The 22,039-nt window shown below is 50.3% G+C and overlaps 2 protein-coding genes across 2 annotated transcripts in view; one reads left to right on the top strand and one right to left on the bottom strand.

Moving 5' to 3' along the window:
• The first annotated feature begins 213 nt into the window (after window positions 1–213).
• On the top strand, window positions 214–6,263 carry LOC140735014 (lysoplasmalogenase TMEM86A-like). Its single transcript, XM_073059846.1, has 2 exons — window positions 214–403; window positions 5,839–6,263. Exons 1-2 carry the CDS (start codon window positions 214–216, stop codon window positions 6,261–6,263), a joined length of 615 nt encoding a protein of 204 aa, XP_072915947.1.
• LOC140735013 (tetraspanin-9-like) overlaps window positions 3,267–22,039 on the bottom strand; it is a 161,609-nt gene continuing 142,836 nt past the window's right edge. Inside the window, exon 7 of the mRNA XM_073059843.1 lies at window positions 3,267–3,465. Coding sequence (XP_072915944.1) covers window positions 3,418–3,465 — 48 coding nt within the window. The 3' untranslated portion in view covers window positions 3,267–3,417. The remainder of the gene's footprint in view (window positions 3,466–22,039) is intronic.

Genomic DNA, 22,039 nt, shown 5'->3' with positions numbered 1-22,039 from the left:
GGAGCTGACATCAGATTATCCCTGAGTTATGATGAAGTTTGGTTGGTGAGAGGGAGAAGCTGTGTACACTGAGTTACAATGGCAATGTTTATGAGACATTTTGATTCAAGAAGAGCAGGGGATTGAGGAATATGGATGTTGTTTAAATTGGCCTCCTGTTGGAGGTTCCTGTGCTGCTCCATGTTGGATATTGATGCTTCTCTCTGACTGCAGATGCTGGTGCCATATGCGTTGGCTCTAGTGGTCAGGTATGAGTACGGGTTACCAGAGCAACCCCCAGACCAGCTGAAGGTCTTCCTTGAGTGTCTGCCCATCCTGGTCCTCATCATTCTGATCTTGGAGCAACAGCATGGAAATGACTTCTCCTTCAGGCTGGCAGTAGCTATGGGTTTTGCTGCTGCAGGTGAGCTACCGTTCGGCAGGTATTGTGACTTTGAAGGCCTTTTGGTAATGCTGGAGGTATGCAGTTACCTGGCCAGAGCTATATTCTGCAGCCTCTGCTCCTAATTGTTGGTTCCCACCCCCCCACGCACCCAACTCTCCAAGCTTTGCAGCCCACATTAAGACCATAAGATATAGGAGCAGAATTAGGCCATTCAGCCCATCGTCTGCTTCACCATTCCATCATGGCTGATTTATTTTCCTTCTTAACCACATTCTCCTGCCTTTTTCTGGTAACCTTTAACATCCTGGCTAATCAAGAACCTGTCATCCTTGGTTTAAATATGCACTATGACTTGGCCACCACGACCATCTGTGGTAATGAATTGCACAGATTCACAAACCACCCGCTGTTCCCACTGCTGTCTGTTTTTAAAAATTTGAAATAAAAAGCATTTTATTGCTCTGATATTGAATTGTTCTAAAGGAGATATATGTATTAGGTGTAAATCTTCAATCTTGATTTTTGCCTTCTTGACACATAAATTATTTCCTGTTCACTTCTTCTGACCAGATAGAAAACAGGATCTGCTGAAGTAATCATGTGACATTTCAATACATAGACCATAAGACTACAAGACAGAGGAGAAGAATTAGACCACAAGGCCCATTGAGTCTGCTCCACCATTTCATCATGGCTGATCCATTTTCCCTCTCATTGCCTGTTGTCAGGTACACTGTCTATCATCAAGCACACTGCCTGTTGTTAGGTACACTGTCTGTCATCGGGCTCACTGTTTGTTGTCAGGCATACTGTCTGTCATCAGACTCATTGCTTGGCAGGTACACTCTCTGTCTTCAGACACACTGCCTGTTGTCCAGTACACTGTCTGTCATCAGGCTCTCTGCCTGTTGTCATGTACACTGTCTGTCATTAGACTCACTGCCTATTGTCAGGCACACTGTCACCAGGCTCACAATTTGTTAGGCACACTGTCATCAGGCTTACTGCTTGTTGTCAGGCACACTGTCTGTCATCAGACTCACTGCCTGTTGTCAGGCACACTGTCTGTCATCCTGCTCACTGCTTGTTGTCATGTACACTGTCTGTCATCAGGCTTACTGTTCGTTGTCAGGTACACTGTCTGTCATCAGGCACACTGCCTGTTGTCGGGTACACTGTTTGTCATCAGATACTCTGTCATTGGGCTCACTGCCTGTTGTCAGATACACTGTCTGTCATCAAGCTTACTGCTTGTTGTCAGGTACACTGTCTGTCATCAGACTCATTGCTTGGCAGGTACACTCTCTGTCTTCAGACACACTGCCTGTTGTCCAGTACACTGTCTGTCATCAGGCTCTCTGCCTGTTGTCATGTACACTGTCTGTCATTAGACTCACTGCCTATTGTCAGGCACACTGTCACCAGGCTCACAATTTGTTAGGCACACTGTCATCAGGCTTACTGCTTGTTGTCAGGCACACTGTCTGTCATCAGACTCACTGCCTGTTGTCAGGCACACTGTCTGTCATCCTGCTCACTGCTTGTTGTCATGTACACTGTCTGTCATCAGGCTTACTGTTCGTTGTCAGGTACACTGTCTGTCATCGGGCACACTGCCTGTTGTCGGGTACACTGTTTGTCATCAGATACTCTGTCATTGGGCTCACTGCCTGTTGTCAGATACACTGTCTGTCATCAAGCTTACTGCTTGTTGTCAGGTACACTGTCTGTCATCAGACCCACTGCCTGTTGTCATGTACACTGTCTGTCATCAAACTCACTGCTTGTTGTCAGGTACATTGAAAACAGACCCACTGCCTGTTGTCATGTACACTGTCTGTCATCAGGCACACTGCCTGTTGTCCGGTACACTGTCTATCATCAAGCACACTGCCTGTTGTCAGGTACACTGTCTGTTATGGGGCTCACTGTTTGTTGTCAGGTACACTATCCATCATCAGGCTCTCTGCCTGTTGTCAGGCACACTGTCTGTCATCAGACTCATTGCTTGGCAGGTACACTCTCTGTCTTCAGATACACTGCCTGTTGTCCAGTACACTGTCTGTCATCAGGCTCTCTGCCTGTTGTCATGTACACTGTCTGTCATTAGACTCACTGCCTATTGTCAGGCACACTGTCACCAGGTTCACAATTTGTTAGGCACACTGTCATCAGACTCACTGCCTGTTGTCAGGCACACTGTTTGTCATCAGACTCACTGCCTGTTGTCAGGCACACTGTCTGTCATCCTGCTCACTGCTTGTTGTCAGGCACACTGTCTGTCATCAGGCTCACTTATTGTTCTCATGTATATTGTCTGTCATCAGGCTCACTGCCTGTTGTCAGGCACACTGTCTGTCATCCTGCTCACTGCTTGTTGTCAGGCACACTGTCTGTCATCAGGCTCACTTATTGTTCTCATGTATATTGTCTGTCATCAGGCTCACTGCCTGTTGTCAGGTATGCTGCTCTTCAAAATACTGCGTCCACCCCCTTCTTCTTTTAAGAGCTTTAATTATGTTGGCCACCCTCCAACTTTAAATAATCACAAGAGGGGCCTTGGGCCTGAATTGCAGGGACAGAAGGCCTTCTGAAAGCCCCTGTGTATTACTGTTATCCACATCCCCTGCTGATTCGTCAGCCACCATTTACCCCCTTTGCCTCTGCTCAATGACATCTGTTTCCCTTGCTCCTTTGTAATAAATTCTGCAATTTCCCACTGATGTCGGTTCTCGCTCCTACCATCACTCATCTGAATCACTGACACATGCCGTGAAATGTGTTGTTTTGTAGCAGCAGTACATTGCAATACATAATAATACAAAACTATCAATTACAGTAAGAAATATATTTTTAATTAAATTAAGTAAGTAGATCAAAATAATGGGTTTATATTTGCTTCCTTCCAACATGTGGGGGCAATTCTGGAATCTGTGGAGTTCTAGAAGAATTCCCAATATTTCCATTGCCACCTCCTTCAAACTCTTCAGATGCAGGTCATCAATCCAGGGAAATTTCAGTCTTGTTCTTGTCTACACAGTCTCTCTGTATGGCACCCGTATTAATGCTTGATGAAGCATCTAATTTTTAAAATATATAGACAGATGTTTTGTTCCCAATATTAATGTTTATTGTTAAATAAGTTCTTTATTTTACATTCTCTTTATTTATTAATCCCTTTGATCTCTTTTGCTGAATTCCGAAATTTCCCAATCCCCTTGATTCATTGTTGTTTTAGGGAATTTTATAAGCTGCTTCCTTGGCAAGGTTCTCTTACTAGCTATAGCTGGATACACTTGGAGACTTGGAATATTGAACATTGAACAGTACAGCACAGGACAGGCCCTTGCCTATGATATTGTCCCGACTTTTTAACCTATTCTATGATCAATCTAACCCTCCCTCCTATAAAACCTTCCATTTTTCTATCATCCATGTGCCTATCCAAAAGTTTCTTAAATGCCCGTAATGAATCTACCTCTACAACCACCCCTGGCAGAGTGTTCCTCACACCCACCCCTCTCTGTAAAGAAGTTACTCTGACATCCACTCTATAACTTAAAATTATGCCCTTTCATGTTAGCCATTCCTACACTGGAAACAGGCAGGATAGACAAAAGACAGTCACTGCATGTTATGTACTTGGGTTTTCAGAAAGCCTTTGACAAGGTGCCACGCATGAGGCTGCTTACCAAGTTAAGAGGAAAGTTACTCTTAAGGGGAAAGTATTACAGGAAATTTACTAACATGGTTAGAGCATTGGCTGATTGGTAGGAGGCTGTGAGTGGGAATAAAAGGATCCTTTTCTGGTTGGCTGTCAGCGACTAGTGGTATTACCTGGGGGTCAGTGTTGGGACCACTTCATTTTATGCTGTATATAAATGATTTAGATGATGGAATAGATGGCTTTGTTGCCAAGTTTGCAGATGATACAAAGATTGGTGGAGGGGCAGGTAGTGTTGAGGAAACAGGTAGGATGCAGAAGGACTTAAATAGATTAGGAGAATGGGCAAGAAAGTGACAAATGAAATACAATGTTGGAAAATGCAAGGTCATGCACTTTGGTAGTAGAAATGAATGTGCAGACTATTTTCTAAACAGGGAGAAAATCCAGGAATCTGAGATGCAAAGGGACTTGGGAGTCCTTGTGCAGAACACTCTGAAGGTTAACTGGCAGGTTGCAATGTTAACATTCATTTCAAGAGGTCTAGAATACAAGAGCAGGGATGTGATGCTGAGGCTTTATAAGGCACTGGTGAGGCCTTGCCTTGAGTATTGTGAACAGTTTTGGGCTCCTCATCTTAGAAAAGATGTGCTGGCATTGGAGAGAGTCCAGAGGATGTTCATAAGGCTGATTTTGGGGATGTAAGGCTTATACAAGGAATGTTTGATGGCTCTGGGTCTGCACTCGCTGGAATTCAGAAGGGTGAGGGGGCATCTCATTGAAACCTTTCGAATGTTGAAAGGTCTGGACAGAGTAGATGTGGAAAGGATGTTTCCCATGGTGGGAGAGTCTAGTACAAAGGGGTACAGCTTCAGAATAGAAAGGTGCCCTTTCAAAACAGAGATGCGGAGAAACTGCTTTAGCCGAAGGGTGGTGAATTTGTGGAATTTGTTGCCACATGCAGCTGTCAAGGACAGGTTGTTGGGTATATTTAAGGCAGAGTTTGATAGGTTCTTGATTGGACGTGGCATCAAAGGTTATGGGGAGAAGGCGAGGAACTGGGGTTGAGGAGGAGATAAAAAAAAGTCAGCCATGATTGAATGGTGGAGCACACTCGATGGGCCAGATGGCCTAATTCTGCTCCTATGTCTTATGGTCTTATGGTCTTAGCATGGATAGAAGATTAGCTGATTGGCAGCAGGCAAAGAATGTGAATAAAGGAGGCCATCTGTGTGGCTACTGGTGACTAGTGGTGTTCCACAGGGGTCAGTGTTAGGACCACTTCTTTTCATGTTTAATGTCAATGATTTGGATGATGGAATTGATGGCTTTGTGGCCAAGTTTGCGGACAATATGAAGATAGGTGAAAGGGCAGGTACTGTTGAGAAAACAGGAAGCCTGCAGATGGACTTTGACAGCTTGGGGGAATGGGCAAAGAAGTAGCAAATGGAATACTGTTATGGAAGTGTATGGTTATGAACTTTGGTAGAAGGAATAAAGGCATGGATTATTTTCTAAATGCAGAGAAAATTCAAAAATCAGAGGTACAAAGGGACATATGAGTCTTTGTATTCTTAGAATCCACTTCTCCCATCCCTCTCTCCTTTTCCCCTCTCCACCTCCCTCCCTCTCTTTCTTTATCTACCTCTTTCTGACTCTATCTCTCTACTTCTATATCTCTATCTTTATCTATCTGTCTTTCCCTCTATCTGCCACTCACCTCTGGAAAGGGTTTGTGTATATCTGATTGCCATTTGACACAGGATAATGTCAGGGTTTCTCTCTGCAGGTGACGTCTGCCAGCTCTACAAAGAACACTGCTTCACCCATGGTGTCCTTGCCTTTGGGATTGCCTACTGCCTCTTTGCTGTGGCGTTTGGGTTGAAGGTAGACCACAAGTGCCTGGGGGCACTAACCTGTGTGGTGGCTGGGGCTGTGTATTACCTGGCCCCTCCCGCAGTCCAGGCTGTTTCTGAGCCAGTGGTGCTTGCCTACATACTGTCCATCTTGCTGATGATCTGGAGAGCCTTGGCTTGGTGGAAGAATACTCACCAGTGCTACAGCTGGTGTGCAGTGGCTGGAGCCATCACTCTCGCCACCTCCAACATCATCCTGTCCAGCCACATCTTTCAGTTCCCAGTCCCCCACAGTCCACTTCTCATCACTTTCAGCTATTACACAGGGCAGCTGCTTCTAGCTCTGTCTTCACTTTAGGCCCAGCTTGAAAACATTGTTTTTTTCACACACAACTCCCCAGCATTCCTCTTACAGACTCCCTGAGCTGGTCCACTCTATAGCACCCAGCATTACCCCATTCTAAACTGTACTTTTCAGGGCCATGGTCACAGATAATGGGACCTTCTCTCACTCCATCGTTCCCAACTCAACCCTAACCCAGAGTCAGCCTTCAGACACAGCCTGGGGTTTGAAACTCTTTACCCCTACCCCATAAACACCCCGTCAGAACAACCTGGAACCCCTGAACCTTCTGAACCACCACCCAACCCAAATCCCTCTGAAACTCCTCCTGCATCTCCACCCAGAACAAGCATCGAAGTCACGGGGTGCCTCCAGCCCGGAGTGTCTGGTCTAAGGCTGAGTGTGTATGTGAGCCAGAGATCCCACCCTGACCCTCTCCATGTCTGAACAGGTCAGAATTCTTCCATAAAGTGAAATAAAGGTCACTGTTGAGAAGTGGGAACAAAGCACTGAATGTGGGGGCAATTTGTTTATTCATGTTTCGTGTTGTTAACTGCAACCACTTCCATGACCCCATCCACAGCAGTCCCATGGTCTCTCTCCCCCAATCCCTGAGACCTGACCCGTCTCTCACCCTTTTCCACCTCCCTCCAATCCCTGGTTAACCCTCTCCCCTGTCTCCTACTTATGCACAGTGGAAAGGCAGGGGCTGATTGGGCATAGTCAACATGGCATTAGAATGTACAATATAGAACGTAGAACAGTGCGGCCCTTCAGCCCACCATGTTGTGTTGGCCTTTAGATCAATCTAACTCTTCCCTCTGACAGCTGGCAAATAGGAGAGGTAGAACTTAACCTCATTAATGTGAGAATTAATGAGACCAGGTCATAGTGGATGGTGGGGCCCAGGGAGGTCCAAGGAACAGAGGGTCTGGGGAACTGAGCCCCCGGGGAACGGAGGGACTGGGGAACTGAGGGACTAGGGAGTAGAGGGACTGGAGAACAGAGGGACTGGGGAATTACCACTCCAGAACCCTCCACATCCCAGACTCGCACAACTTGGTGCATTAACTCACTCTGGTGTGTGGCTGAGGGGCAATATCTGGGGGGAATGTGGGAGAGGTGAATAAGATGATGGGTCTGTTCTGCTGGGATCTGGGGAGGTCCCAATAGGCCAAATGGTCTCCATCTTTTCATACCTACCATGGTTCTGGCTGCGCATGGGAGGGCAGCAACTTGTGGGATTATTTACCAGTGGGATTTAGTGTGGGGTGCCCCAGAGATTTTGGGACAGTGATTGAGGCTGAAACGCTGATTGGTGAATGAAGTCAACCCTCAGTTCAGGGTGGCTCTGTCACCAGTATAACTTCAAACTGCTGTCAATACTTACAAATGTCACTGAGGGTCTTAGATATCACTACCCTCCCTGAGTTGGTGTGTGTGTGTGTGAGAGAGAGAGAGAGGGAGACAGAGACAGAGACAGACACTCGGTACGTACGATGAAGGCCGAGGTTCCACGCTGCGTTGCAGATAACTCGCCACTAGAGGGCAGCGGTGACCACAAACTCGAAAACGAATAGCCCCACGTCCAGCGTGCTAATGCTGCTTCGACTGACCTTCACTGAGAAATGTGATGCCACTTTTGGTCGATAACAGTGAACAATTATTTTTAAAAACGTTATGACTTGATAACAAATGATCTGGAAATTCTTTATTAACCAACAATTAAAATCCCGTAAACTTAAAAGACCTTTGCCCAAATCCAGACTGTAAAACGGCAAAAGAAAGCAGAGATAAACATATGAAAAATAAACCCGCTGCTAAAAACCACCGGTAGAGGACAGCTGAATCTAAGGACACATGGCAAGCCAATTGAAGGTAGGGGGGGGGGGGGGGTGCAGCAGGTTCAAAGAGCGCAGAGAGCAGGGAGTCGTTCAGTGTCTGAAACCCCGAAACCTCACGCAGTAACAAGAAGTCCAACCATGTGATACAACCATGGCCAACAAGAGAAAGTCATTAAGAAGGTAAAAATGGAATAGGAATGTAAGCTAGCCAATCGTATTAAAGAAGATACCAAAGTTTCTTCAGATACATTAAGTGTTCCATACAGGCAAAAGTGAAAATCGATGCTGGAGAAGTAATAATGGGGGATAACGAAATGGCGGACGAACAGGATAAATATTTTGCATAGATTCACTGTCGAGAACACTAGCAGTATGGTGGAAGTTCCAGGTGTTGGGGTCATGAAGTGAGTGAAGTTACCATAACTAGAGAAAAGGATCTTGGGAAACTGAAAGGTCTGAAGGTAGATAAGTCACCTGGACCAGATGGTGTACACCCCAGGTTCTCAATGAGGTGATTGATGGGAGATTTTAATTTCCCAAATATTGATTGGCATCTCCCTAGAGCAAGGGGTTTAGATGGGGTGGAATTTGTCAGGTGTGTTCAGGAAGGTTTCTTGACACAATATGTAGATAAGCCTACAAGAGGAGAGACTGTACTTGATTTGGTATTGGGAAATGAACCTGGTCAGGTGTCAGATCTCTCAGTGAGAGAGCATTTTGGAGATTGTCATCATAATTCTATCTCCTTTACAATAGCATTGGAGGGAGATAGGAACGGATGAGTTTAATTGGAGTATGGGGAATTATGAGCCAATCAGGCAGGAAATTGGAGGCTTAAATTGGGAACAGATGTTCTCAGGGAAAAGTACGGAAGAAATGTGGCAAATGTTCAGGGGATATTTGTGTGGAGTTCTGTATAGGTATGTTCCAATGAGACAAGGAAGTTATGGTAGAGTACAGGAACCGTGGTGTACAATGGCTGTAATAAATCTAGTCAAGAAGAAAAGAAAAGCTTACAAAAGGTTCAGAGAGCTAGGTAATGTTAGAGATCTAGAAGATTATAAGGCTAACAGGAAGGAGCTTAAAAAAGAAATTAGGAGAGCCAGAAGGGGCCATGAGAAGGTCTTGGCAGGCAGGATTAAGGAAAACCCCTAGGCATTCTACAAGTCTGTGAAGAGCAAGAGGATAAGGTGTAAAAGAACAGGTCCTATCGAGTGTGACAGTGGGGAAGTGTGTATGGAACCAGAGGAAATAGCAGAGGTACTTAATGAATACTTTACTTCGGTATTCACTACGGGAAAGGATCTTGGTGATTGTAGTGATGACTTGCAGCAGACTGAAAAGCTTGAGCATGTAGATATTAAGAAAGAGGATGTGCTGGAGCTTTTGGAAAGCATCAAGTTGGATAAGTTGCCGGGACCGGATGAAATGTACCTCAGGCTACTGTGGGAGGTGAGGGAGGAGATTGCTGAGCCTCTGGCAATGATCTTTGAATCATCAATGGGGTCGGGAGAGGTTCTGGAGGATTGGAGGGTTGCGGATGTTGTTCCTTTATTCAAGAGAGTAGAGATAGCCCAGGAAATTATAGACAAGTGAGTCTTACGTCAGTGGTTGGTAAGTTAATGGGGAAGATCCTGAGAGGCAAGGTTTATAGATGTATAATATGATTAGGAATAGTCAGCATGGCTTTGTCAAGGGCAGGTTGTGCCTTACAAGCCTGATCGAATTTCTTGAGGATGTGACTAAACACATTGATGAAGGAAGAGCAGTATATGCAGTCTACAGGTATATGCATTTCAGCAAGGCATTTAATAAGGTACCCCATGCAAGGCTCATTGAGAAAGTAAGGAGGCATGGGATCCAAGGGGATGTTGCTTTGTGGATCCAGAACTGGCCCACAGAAGGCAAAGAGTGGTTGTAGACAGGTCATATTCTATATGGTGACCAGTAGTGTGCCTCAGGGATCTGTTCCGGGACCCTTACTCTTCGTGATTTTTATAAATGACCTGGATGAGGAAGTGGAGGGATGGGTTAGTAAATTTGCCGATGACACAAAGGTTGGGGGTGTTGTGGATCGTGTGGAGGACTGTCAGAGGTTACAGCAGGAAATTAATAGGATGCAAAACTAGGTTGAGAAGTGGCAGATGGAGTTCAACCCAGATAAATGTGAAATGGTTCATTTTGGTAGGTCAAGTATGATGGCAGAATATAGTATTAATGGTAAGACTCTTGGCAGTGTGGAGGATCAGATGGATCTTGGGGTCCGAGTCCATAGGACATTCAAAACAGCTGTGCAGTTAACTCTGTGGTTAAGAAGGCATAGGTGTATTGGCCTTCATCAATCGTGGAATTGAATTTAGGAGCCGAGAGGTAATGTTGCAGCTATATAGGACCCTGGTCAGACCCCACTTGGAGTACTGTGCTCAGTTCTGGTCGCCTCTCTACAGGAAGGATATGGAAATTATAGAAAGGGTGCAGAGGAGATTTACAAGGATGTTGCCTGGATTGGGGAGCATGCCTCATGAAAACAATCTTTTCTCCTTGGAGCGATGGAGGATGAGAGGTGACCTGATAGAGGTGTATAAGATGATGAGAGGCACTGATCATGTGGATAGTCAGAGGTTTTTTCCCCCAGGGCTGAAATAGTTGCCACAAGAGGACATGGGTTTAAGGTGCTGGGGAGCAGGTGCAGAGGAGATATCAGGGGTAAGTTTTTTACTCAGAGTGTGAGTGTGTGGAATGGGCTGCCGGCAACAGTGGTAGAGGTGGATATGATAGGGTCTTTTAAGAGACTTTTGGATAGGTACATGGAGCTTAGTAAAATAGAGGGCTATGGGTAATCCTAGTAATTTCTAAGGTAGGGACAACTTTGTGGGCTGAAGGGCCTGTATTGTGCTGTAGGTTTTCTATGTTTCTATAAAAGATTGTGGAGGCATTAGTAATGATCTTTCAAGAATCACTAGATTCCAAAAGACTGGAAAATTGCAAATATCACTTCATTTTTAAGGAAGGGAGAGAGGCAGAAGAAAGGAAACTATAGGCCAGTTTCTGACCTCAGTGGCTGGGAGGAAGTTGGAGAAAATGATTAAGGATGAGGTCTCTGAGTATTTGGAAGCACATGAACTAATAGGCTGTAGTGAGCATGGTTTCCTGAAGGGAAAATCTTGCCTGACAAACTTTGAAGAAATAACAGGCAGGATAGACAGAGGAGAATCAGTTGATGTTGTGTACTTGGATTTTAGAATACCTTTGACAAGAGGTCACACATGAGGCTACTTAACAAGTTAAGAGCCCATGGTGTTAGAGGAAAGATTCTAGCATGGATAAAGCGGTGGCTGATTAGCGGGAGGCAATGACTGGCAATGACTGGAAATAAAGGGAGCCTTTTCTGACTGGCTGCCGGTGACTAGTGGTGTCCCACAGGGGTCTGTGTTGGGATCAGTTCTTCTCACTTCTATGTCAATGATTTGGATGATGGAATTGATGGGTTTGTTGCAAAGTTTGAAGATGATATGAAAATATGTGGAGAGGCAGGTTGTTTTGAGGGAGTAGAGAAGCTACCAAAGGACAGACAGATTAGGAGAATGGACAAAGAAATGGCTGATGGAACACAGTGTCAGGGAGTGTACGGCCATGCACTTCAATAGAATAAATGGAAGGGTTGACTATTTTCTAAATGGAGAGAAAATTCAAAAATCTGAGGCATGAAAGGACATTGTAGTCCTTGCGCACGATTCCCTGAAGGTTACTTTGCAGGTTGAGTCTGTGGTGAGGAAGGCAAATGCAATGTTAACAATCATTTCAAGGGGAGTAGGATATAAAAGCAAGGATGTAGTGTTGAACTTTATAAAGCACTGGTAAGGCCTCACTTGGTAGTATTGTGAGCAGGTTTGGGCCCCTTGTGTTAGAAAGGATGTGCTGAAACTGGAGAGGGGTTAAAGGAGGTTTATGAAAATGATTCCAGGTTAGAAACATAGAAAACCTACAGCACAATACAGGCCCTTCTGCCCACAAAGCTGTACCGAGCATGTCCTTACCTCACATCGACCTAGGCTTACCCATAGTCCTCTATTTTTTTAAGCTGTCCAGCAGTCTCTTAAGTGACCCTGTGTTTCCACCTCCACCACCGCTGCCAGCAGTCCATTCCATGCACTCACCACTCTCTGCATAAAAAACTTACCCTGACATCTCCTCTGTACCTCTGTAGGTTTTCATGGTTTGTCACGTGAAGAGTGTTTGATGGCTCTGAGCCTGTATTCACTAGAATTCAGAAGAATGAGGAGCGACCCCATTAAAACCTAGTAAATGGTGAAAGGCCTTGATAGAGCAGATATGGAGAGGATGTTTCCTATGGTGGGACAGTCTAAGACCAGAGGGTATAGCCTCAGAATAGAGAGGCGTCCTTTAGACTGGAGATGAGGAGGAATCTGTGGAATCCATGGAATTGGTTGCCACAGGCAGCTGTGGTGGTCAAGTCTTTATGTACCTTTAAGGCAATCTTGATGTATTCTTGATTGGTCAGGGCATGAAGGGTTATGGGGAGAAGGCAGGAGATGGGGGCTGAGAGGGAAAAAATGGATCAGCCATGATGAAATGGCAGGGTAGACTTGAAAGGGTGGAGTAGGTCTCCATAGGCCAAATGGCCTAATTCTGCTCCTATATCTTATGGTTTTATAACCTCGTAATCCCTTTTAACTTGGCGAACAATAACCCCTCCTGATTGGAACAGTAAGCACTCAGATTCTGAAAAGCTGCTTTAATAATAAGATTGTTAGGTATAGGAGAACTATTAGGCCATTCGGCCTATGGAGACTACCCCACCCTTTCATCACAGCTGATATATTATGCCTCACAACCCCTTTCTCCTGCCTCCTCTATGTAACAATTAGTGTCCTGAGCAATAAAGAACCTAGCAACCTCCATGTTAACAGAGTATTAAGTATTATCACGAGAGACACAGAAAATGCCTGGATACAATTGTGAACGATGAACACCAACTCTTGCTTTTGTATTCTGTTATGTTCTGCTGAACATTGTAGATATGGTAGGTTGGCAGGGGAATGACACAGGCTGCCCCCAGTACATCCACGGAGACGCTGGTCGTTAATATAAATGACATATTTCACTGTATGTTTCTAAGTACATGTAGGCCATGAGAAGGCAGTGTGACCCTAAGCCTCAAAGCTCCTCTGCAAATTCTTCAGCTGAAGTCTCTCTGTCCAGGAATTAAACCCAGTGACCAGTGACTGGTGATAAATTTCCAACTGGTGCTGAATGAATTGGAGGAAAGACCCTCTGTTATCCTCATCATCCTTGAGAGTGTTAGTTGGAGTAGACCAGGTGAGTTCCAGCTGTTGAGGCCAGTTCATTGGCTATATTTAAGAGGGAGTTAGATATGGCCCTTGTGGCTAAAGGGATCAGGGGGTATGCAGAGAAAGCAGGTACAGGGTTCTGAGTTGGATGATCAGCCAAGATCATACTGAATGGCGGTGCAGGCTTGAAGGGCCAAATGGCCTACTCCTGCACCTATTTTCTATGTTTCTATATCAGGTAGTGGACACTGACCGGGGGTGAGTTCCCTCAGTGTATCGGGTATCGGGTAGTGGACACTGACCGGGGGTGAATCCCCTCAGTGTATCGGGTATCGGTTAGTGGACACTGACCGGGGTGAGTCCCCTCAGTGTATCGGGTATCGGGTAGTGGACACTGACCGGGGGTGAGTTCCCTCAGTGTATCGGGTATCGGGTAGTGGACACTGACCGAGGGTGAGTTCCCTCAGTGTATCGGGTATCGGGTAGTGGACACTGACCGGGGGTGAGTTCCCTCAGTGTATCGGGTAGTGGACACTGACCGGGGGTGAGTTCCCTCAGTGTATCGGGTATCGGGTAGTGGACACTGACCGGGGGTGAGTTCCCTCAGTGTATCGGGTATCGGGTAGTGGACACTGACCGGGGGTGAGTTCCCTCAGTGTATCGGGTATCGGGTAGTGGACACTGACCGGGGGTGAGTTCCCTCAGTGTATCGGGTATCGGGTAGTGGACACTGACCGGGGGTGAGTTCCCTCAGTGTATCGGGTATCGGGTAGTGGACAGTGACCAGGGGGGTGAGTTCCCTCAGTGTATCGGGTATCGGGTAGTGGACACTGACCGAGGGTGAGTTCCCTCAGTGTATCGGGTATCGGGTAGTGGACAGTGAACGGGGGGTGAGTTCCCTCAGTGTATCGGGTATCGGGTAGTGGACACTGACTGGGGGGGTGAGTTCCCTCAGTGTATCGGGTATTGGATAGTGGACACTGACCGGGGGTGAGTTCCCTCAGTGTATCGGGTATCGGGTAGTGGACACTGACCGGGGGTGAATTCCCTCAGTGTATCGGGTATCGGGTAGTGGACACTGACCGGGGGTGAGATCCCTCAGTGTATCGGGTATCGGGTAGTGGACACTGACCGGGGGTGAGTTCCCTCAGTGTATCGGGTATCGGGTAGTGGAAACTGACCGAGGGTGAGTTCCCTCAGTGTATCGGGTAGTGGACACTGACCGGGGGTGAGTTCCCTCAGTGTATCGGGTATCGGGTAGTGGAAACTGACCGAGGGTGAGTTCCCTCAGTGTATCGGGTATCGGGTAGTGGACACTGACCGGGGGGTGAGTTCCCTCAGTGTTTCGGGTATCGGGTAGTGGACACTGACCCGGGGTGAGTCCCCTCAGTGTATCGGGTAGTGGACACTGACCGGGGGTGAGTTCCCTCAGTGTATCGGGTAGTGGACACTGACCGGGGGTGAGTTCCCTCAGTGTATTGGGTATCGGGTAGTGGACACTGACCGGGGGTGAGTTCCCTCAAGTGTATTGGGTATCGGGTAGTGGACACTGACCGGGGGTGAGTCCCCTCAGTGTATCGGGTATCGGGTAGTGGACACTGACCGGGGGTGAGTTCCCTCAGTGTATCGGGTATCGGGTAGTGGACACTGACCGAGGGTGAGTTCCCTCAGTGTATCGGGTATCGGGTAGTGGACACTGACCGGGGGTGAGTTCCCTCAGTGTATCGGGTATCGGGTAGTGGACACTGACCGGGGGTGAGTTCCCTCAGTGTATCGGGTATCAGGTAGTGGACACTGACTGGGGGTGAGTTCCCTCAGTGTATCGGGTAGTGGACACTGACCGGGGGGTGAGTCCCCTCAGTGTATCGGGTAGTGGACACTGACCGGGGGGTGAGTTCCCTCAGTGTATCGGGTATCGGGTAGTGGACACTGACCGGGGGTGAGTTCCCTCAGTGTATCGGGTATCGGGTAGTGGACACTGACCGGGGGTGAGTTCCCTCAGTGTATCGGGTATCGGGTAGTGTACACTGACCGGGGGTGAGTTCCCTCAGTGTATCGGGTATCGGGTAGTGGACACTGACCGGGGGTGAATCCCCTCAGTGTTTCGGGTATCGGGTAGTGGACACTGACCCGGGGTGAGTCCCCTCAGTGTATCGGGTAGTGGACACTGACCGGGGGTGAGTTCCCTCAGTGTATTGGGTATCGGGTAGTGGACACTGACCGGGGGTGAGTTCCCTCAAGTGTATTGGGTATCGGGTAGTGGACACTGACCGGGGGTGAGTCCCCTCAGTGTATCGGGTATCGGGTAGTGGACACTGACCGAGGGTGAGTTCCCTCAGTGTATCGGGTATCGGGTAGTGGACACTGACCGAGGGTGAGTTCCCTCAGTGTATCGGGTATCGGGTAGTGGACACTGACCGAGGGTGAGTTCCCTCAGTGTATCGGGTATCGGCTAGTGTACACTGACCGGGGGTGAATTCCCTCAGTGTATCGGGTAGTGGACACTGACCGAGGGTGAGTTCCCTCAGTGTATCGGGTATCAGGTAGTGGACACTGACCGGGGGGTGAGTTCCCTCAGTGTATCGGGTATCAGGTAGTGGACACTGACCGGGGGGTGAGTTCCCTCAGTGTATCGGGTATCGGGTAGTGGACACTGACCGGGGGGTGAGTTCCCTCAGTGTATCGGGTATCGGGTAGTGGACACTGACCGGGGGTGAGTTCCCTCAGTGTATCGGGTATCGGGTAGTGTACACTGACCGGGGGTGAGTTCCCTCAGTGTATCGGGTATCGGGTAGTGTACACTGACCGGGGTTGAGTTCCCTCAGTGTATCGGGTATCGGGTAGTGGACACTGACCGGGGTTGAGTTCCCTCAGTGTATCGGGTATCGGGTAGTGGACACTGACCGGGGTTGAGTTCCCTCAGTGTATCGGGTATCGGGTAGTGGAAACTGACCGAGGGTGAGTTCCCTCAGTGTATCGGGTATCGGGTAGTGGACACTGACCGGGGTGAGTTCCCTCAGTGTATCGGGTAGTGGACACTGACCGGGGGTGAGTTCCATCAGTGTATCGGGTATCGGCTAGTGTACACTGACCGGGGGTGAATTCCCTCAGTGTATCGGGTATCGGGTAGTGGACACTGACCGGGGGTGAGATCCCTCAGTGTATCGGGTATCGGGTAGTGGACACTGACCGGGGGTGAGTTCCCTCAGTGTATCGGGTATCGGGTAGTGGACACTGACCGGGGGTGAGTTCCCTCAGTGTATCGGGTATCGGGTAGTGGACACTGACCCGGGGGTGAATCCCCTCAGTGTTTCGGGTATCGGGTAGTGGACACTGACCCGGGGTGAGTCCCCTCAGTGTATCGGGTAGTGGACACTGACCGGGGGTGAGTTCCCTCAGTGTATCGGGTATCAGGTAGTGGACACTGACCGGGGGTGAGTTCCCTCAGTGTATCGGGTATCAGGTAGTGGACACTGACCGGGGGGTGAGTTCCCTCAGTGTATCGGGTATCGGGTAGTGGACACTGACCGGGGGGTGAGTCCCCTCAGTGTATCGGGTAGTGGACACTGACCGGGGGTGAGTTCCCTCAGTGTATCGGGTATCGGGTAGTGGACACTGACCGGGGGTGAGTTCCCTCAGTGTATCGGGTAGTGGACACTGACCGGGGGTGAGTTCCCTCAGTGTATCGGGTATCGGGTAGTGGAAACTGACCGAGGGTGAGTTCCCTCAGTGTATCGGGTATCGGGTAGTGGACACTGACCGGGGGGTGAGTTCCCTCAGTGTATCGGGTATCGGGTAGTGGACACTGACCGGGGGGTGAGTTCCCTCAGTGTATCGGGTAGTGGACACTGACCGGGGGTGAGTTCCCTCAGTGTATCGGGTATCGGGTAGTGGACACTGACCGGGGGTGAGTTCCCTCAGTGTATCGGGTAGTGGACACTGACCGGGGGTGAGTTCCCTCAGTGTATCGGGTATCGGGTAGTGGACACTGACCGGGGGTGAATCCCCTCAGTGTTTCGGGTATCGGGTAGTGGACACTGACCGGGGTGAGTCCCCTCAGTGTATCGGGTAGTGGACACTGACCGGGGGTGAGTTCCCTCAGTGTATCGGGTATCAGGTAGTGGACACTGACCGGGGGGTGAGTTCCCTCAGTGTATCGGGTAGTGGACACTGACCCGGGGTGAGTCCCCTCAGTGTATCGGGTAGTGGACACTGACCGGGGGTGAGTTCCCTCAGTGTATCGGGTATCAGGTAGTGGACACTGACCGGGGGGTGAGTTCCCTCAGTGTATCGGGTATCGGGTAGTGGACACTGACCGGGGGGTGAGTCCCCTCAGTGTATCGGGTAGTGGACACTGACCGGGGGGTGAGTTCCCTCAGTGTATCGGGTATCAGGTTGTGGACACTGACCGGGGGGTGAGTTCCCTCAGTGTATCGGGTATCGGGTAGTGGACACTGACCGGGGGGTGAGTCCCCTCAGTGTATCGGGTAGTGGACACTGACCGGGGGTGAGTTCCCTCAGTGTATCGGGTATCGGGTAGTGGACACTGACCGGGGGTGAGTTCCCTCAGTGTATCGGGTATCGGGTAGTGGAAACTGACCGAGGGTGAGTTCCCTCAGTGTATCGGGTATCGGGTAGTGGACACTGACCGGGGGTGAATCCCCTCAGTGTTTCGGGTATCGGGTAGTGGACACTGACCCGGGGTGAGTCCCCTCAGTGTATCGGGTAGTGGACACTGACCCGGGGTGAGTCCCCTCAGTGTATCGGGTAGTGGACACTGACCCGGGGTGAGTCCCCTCAGTGTATCGGGTAGTGGACACTGACCGGGGGTGAGTTCCCTCAGTGTATCGGGAATCGGGTAGTGGACACTGACCGGGGGTGAGTTCCCTCAGTGTATCGGGTATCGGGTAGTGGACACTGACCGGGGGGTGAGTTCCCTCAGTGTATCGGGAATCGGGTAGTGGACACTGACCGGGGGTGAGTTCCCTCAGTGTATCGGGTATCGGGTAGTGTACACTGACCGGGGGTGAGTTCCCTCAGTGTATCGGGTATCGGGTAGTGGACACTGACCGGGGTTGAGTTCCCTCAGTGTATCGGGTAGTGGACACTGACCGAGGGTGAGTTCCCTCAGTGTATCGGGTATCGGGTAGTGGACACTGACCGGGGGTGAGTTCCCTCAGTGTATCGGGTAGTGGACACTGACCGGGGGTGAGTTCCCTCAGTGTATCGGGTAGTGGACACTGACCGGGGGGTGAGTTCCCTCAGTGTATCGGGTATCGGGTAGTGGACACTGACCGGGGGTGAGTTCCCTCAGTGTATCGGGTATCGGGTAGTGGACACTGACCGGGGGTGAGTTCCCTCAGTGTATCGGGTATCGGGTAGTGTACACTGACCGGGGGTGAGTTCCCTCAGTGTATCGGGTATCGGGTAGTGGACACTGACCGGGGGTGAATCCCCTCAGTGTTTCGGGTATCGGGTAGTGGACACTGACCCGGGGTGAGTCCCCTCAGTGTATCGGGTAGTGGACACTGACCGGGGGTGAGTTCCCTCAGTGTATTGGGTATCGGGTAGTGGACACTGACCGGGGGTGAGTTCCCTCAAGTGTATTGGGTATCGGGTAGTGGACACTGACCGGGGGTGAGTCCCCTCAGTGTATCGGGTATCGGGTAGTGGACACTGACCGAGGGTGAGTTCCCTCAGTGTATCGGGTATCGGGTAGTGGACACTGACCGAGGGTGAGTTCCCTCAGTGTATCGGGTATCGGGTAGTGGACACTGACCGAGGGTGAGTTCCCTCAGTGTATCGGGTATCGGCTAGTGTACACTGACCGGGGGTGAATTCCCTCAGTGTATCGGGTAGTGGACACTGACCGAGGGTGAGTTCCCTCAGTGTATCGGGTATCAGGTAGTGGACACTGACCGGGGGGTGAGTTCCCTCAGTGTATCGGGTATCAGGTAGTGGACACTGACCGGGGGGTGAGTTCCCTCAGTGTATCGGGTATCGGGTAGTGGACACTGACCGGGGGGTGAGTTCCCTCAGTGTATCGGGTATCGGGTAGTGGACACTGACCGGGGGTGAGTTCCCTCAGTGTATCGGGTATCGGGTAGTGTACACTGACCGGGGGTGAGTTCCCTCAGTGTATCGGGTATCGGGTAGTGTACACTGACCGGGGTTGAGTTCCCTCAGTGTATCGGGTATCGGGTAGTGGACACTGACCGGGGTTGAGTTCCCTCAGTGTATCGGGTATCGGGTAGTGGACACTGACCGGGGTTGAGTTCCCTCAGTGTATCGGGTATCGGGTAGTGGAAACTGACCGAGGGTGAGTTCCCTCAGTGTATCGGGTATCGGGTAGTGGACACTGACCGGGGTGAGTTCCCTCAGTGTATCGGGTAGTGGACACTGACCGGGGGTGAGTTCCATCAGTGTATCGGGTATCGGCTAGTGTACACTGACCGGGGGTGAATTCCCTCAGTGTATCGGGTATCGGGTAGTGGACACTGACCGGGGGTGAGATCCCTCAGTGTATCGGGTATCGGGTAGTGGACACTGACCGGGGGTGAGTTCCCTCAGTGTATCGGGTATCGGGTAGTGGACACTGACCGGGGGTGAGTTCCCTCAGTGTATCGGGTATCGGGTAGTGGACACTGACCCGGGGGTGAATCCCCTCAGTGTTTCGGGTATCGGGTAGTGGACACTGACCCGGGGTGAGTCCCCTCAGTGTATCGGGTAGTGGACACTGACCGGGGGTGAGTTCCCTCAGTGTATCGGGTATCAGGTAGTGGACACTGACCGGGGGTGAGTTCCCTCAGTGTATCGGGTATCAGGTAGTGGACACTGACCGGGGGGTGAGTTCCCTCAGTGTATCGGGTATCGGGTAGTGGACACTGACCGGGGGGTGAGTCCCCTCAGTGTATCGGGTAGTGGACACTGACCGGGGGTGAGTTCCCTCAGTGTATCGGGTATCGGGTAGTGGACACTGACCGGGGGTGAGTTCCCTCAGTGTATCGGGTAGTGGACACTGACCGGGGGTGAGTTCCCTCAGTGTATCGGGTATCGGGTAGTGGAAACTGACCGAGGGTGAGTTCCCTCAGTGTATCGGGTATCGGGTAGTGGACACTGACCGGGGGGTGAGTTCCCTCAGTGTATCGGGTATCGGGTAGTGGACACTGACCGGGGGGTGAGTTCCCTCAGTGTATCGGGTAGTGGACACTGACCGGGGGTGAGTTCCCTCAGTGTATCGGGTATCGGGTAGTGGACACTGACCGGGGGTGAGTTCCCTCAGTGTATCGGGTAGTGGACACTGACCGGGGGTGAGTTCCCTCAGTGTATCGGGTATCGGGTAGTGGACACTGACCGGGGGTGAATCCCCTCAGTGTTTCGGGTATCGGGTAGTGGACACTGACCGGGGTGAGTCCCCTCAGTGTATCGGGTAGTGGACACTGACCGGGGGTGAGTTCCCTCAGTGTATCGGGTATCAGGTAGTGGACACTGACCGGGGGGTGAGTTCCCTCAGTGTATCGGGTAGTGGACACTGACCCGGGGTGAGTCCCCTCAGTGTATCGGGTAGTGGACACTGACCGGGGGTGAGTTCCCTCAGTGTATCGGGTATCAGGTAGTGGACACTGACCGGGGGGTGAGTTCCCTCAGTGTATCGGGTATCGGGTAGTGGACACTGACCGGGGGGTGAGTCCCCTCAGTGTATCGGGTAGTGGACACTGACCGGGGGGTGAGTTCCCTCAGTGTATCGGGTATCAGGTTGTGGACACTGACCGGGGGGTGAGTTCCCTCAGTGTATCGGGTATCGGGTAGTGGACACTGACCGGGGGGTGAGTCCCCTCAGTGTATCGGGTAGTGGACACTGACCGGGGGTGAGTTCCCTCAGTGTATCGGGTATCGGGTAGTGGACACTGACCGGGGGTGAGTTCCCTCAGTGTATCGGGTATCGGGTAGTGGAAACTGACCGAGGGTGAGTTCCCTCAGTGTATCGGGTATCGGGTAGTGGACACTGACCGGGGGTGAATCCCCTCAGTGTTTCGGGTATCGGGTAGTGGACACTGACCCGGGGTGAGTCCCCTCAGTGTATCGGGTAGTGGACACTGACCCGGGGTGAGTCCCCTCAGTGTATCGGGTAGTGGACACTGACCCGGGGTGAGTCCCCTCAGTGTATCGGGTAGTGGACACTGACCGGGGGTGAGTTCCCTCAGTGTATCGGGAATCGGGTAGTGGACACTGACCGGGGGTGAGTTCCCTCAGTGTATCGGGTATCGGGTAGTGGACACTGACCGGGGGGTGAGTTCCCTCAGTGTATCGGGAATCGGGTAGTGGACACTGACCGGGGGTGAGTTCCCTCAGTGTATCGGGTATCGGGTAGTGTACACTGACCGGGGGTGAGTTCCCTCAGTGTATCGGGTATCGGGTAGTGGACACTGACCGGGGTTGAGTTCCCTCAGTGTATCGGGTAGTGGACACTGACCGAGGGTGAGTTCCCTCAGTGTATCGGGTATCGGGTAGTGGACACTGACCGGGGGTGAGTTCCCTCAGTGTATCGGGTAGTGGACACTGACCGGGGGTGAGTTCCCTCAGTGTATCGGGTAGTGGACACTGACCGGGGGTGAGTTCCATCAGTGTATCGGGT

This window comes from Hemitrygon akajei, chromosome 10 (assembly GCF_048418815.1).
Source record: "Hemitrygon akajei chromosome 10, sHemAka1.3, whole genome shotgun sequence".
Taxonomy (NCBI): Eukaryota; Metazoa; Chordata; class Chondrichthyes; order Myliobatiformes; family Dasyatidae; genus Hemitrygon; species Hemitrygon akajei.
The sequence above is the reverse complement of the archived record's forward strand: the minus strand, read 5'-3'. Positions and strand labels throughout refer to the sequence as shown.

What these genes read in the sequence shown, in the direction of transcription:
- LOC140735014 (XM_073059846.1), top strand. Translation starts at nt 214, where the DNA reads ATGCTGGTGCCATATGCGTTGGCTCTAGTGGTCAGGTATGAGTACGGG. An exon ending in TATGGGTTTTGCTGCTGCAG is followed by an intron (nt 404 to 5,838) that starts GTGAGCTACCGT and finishes TTCTCTCTGCAG; the next exon opens with GTGACGTCTGCCAGCTCTAC.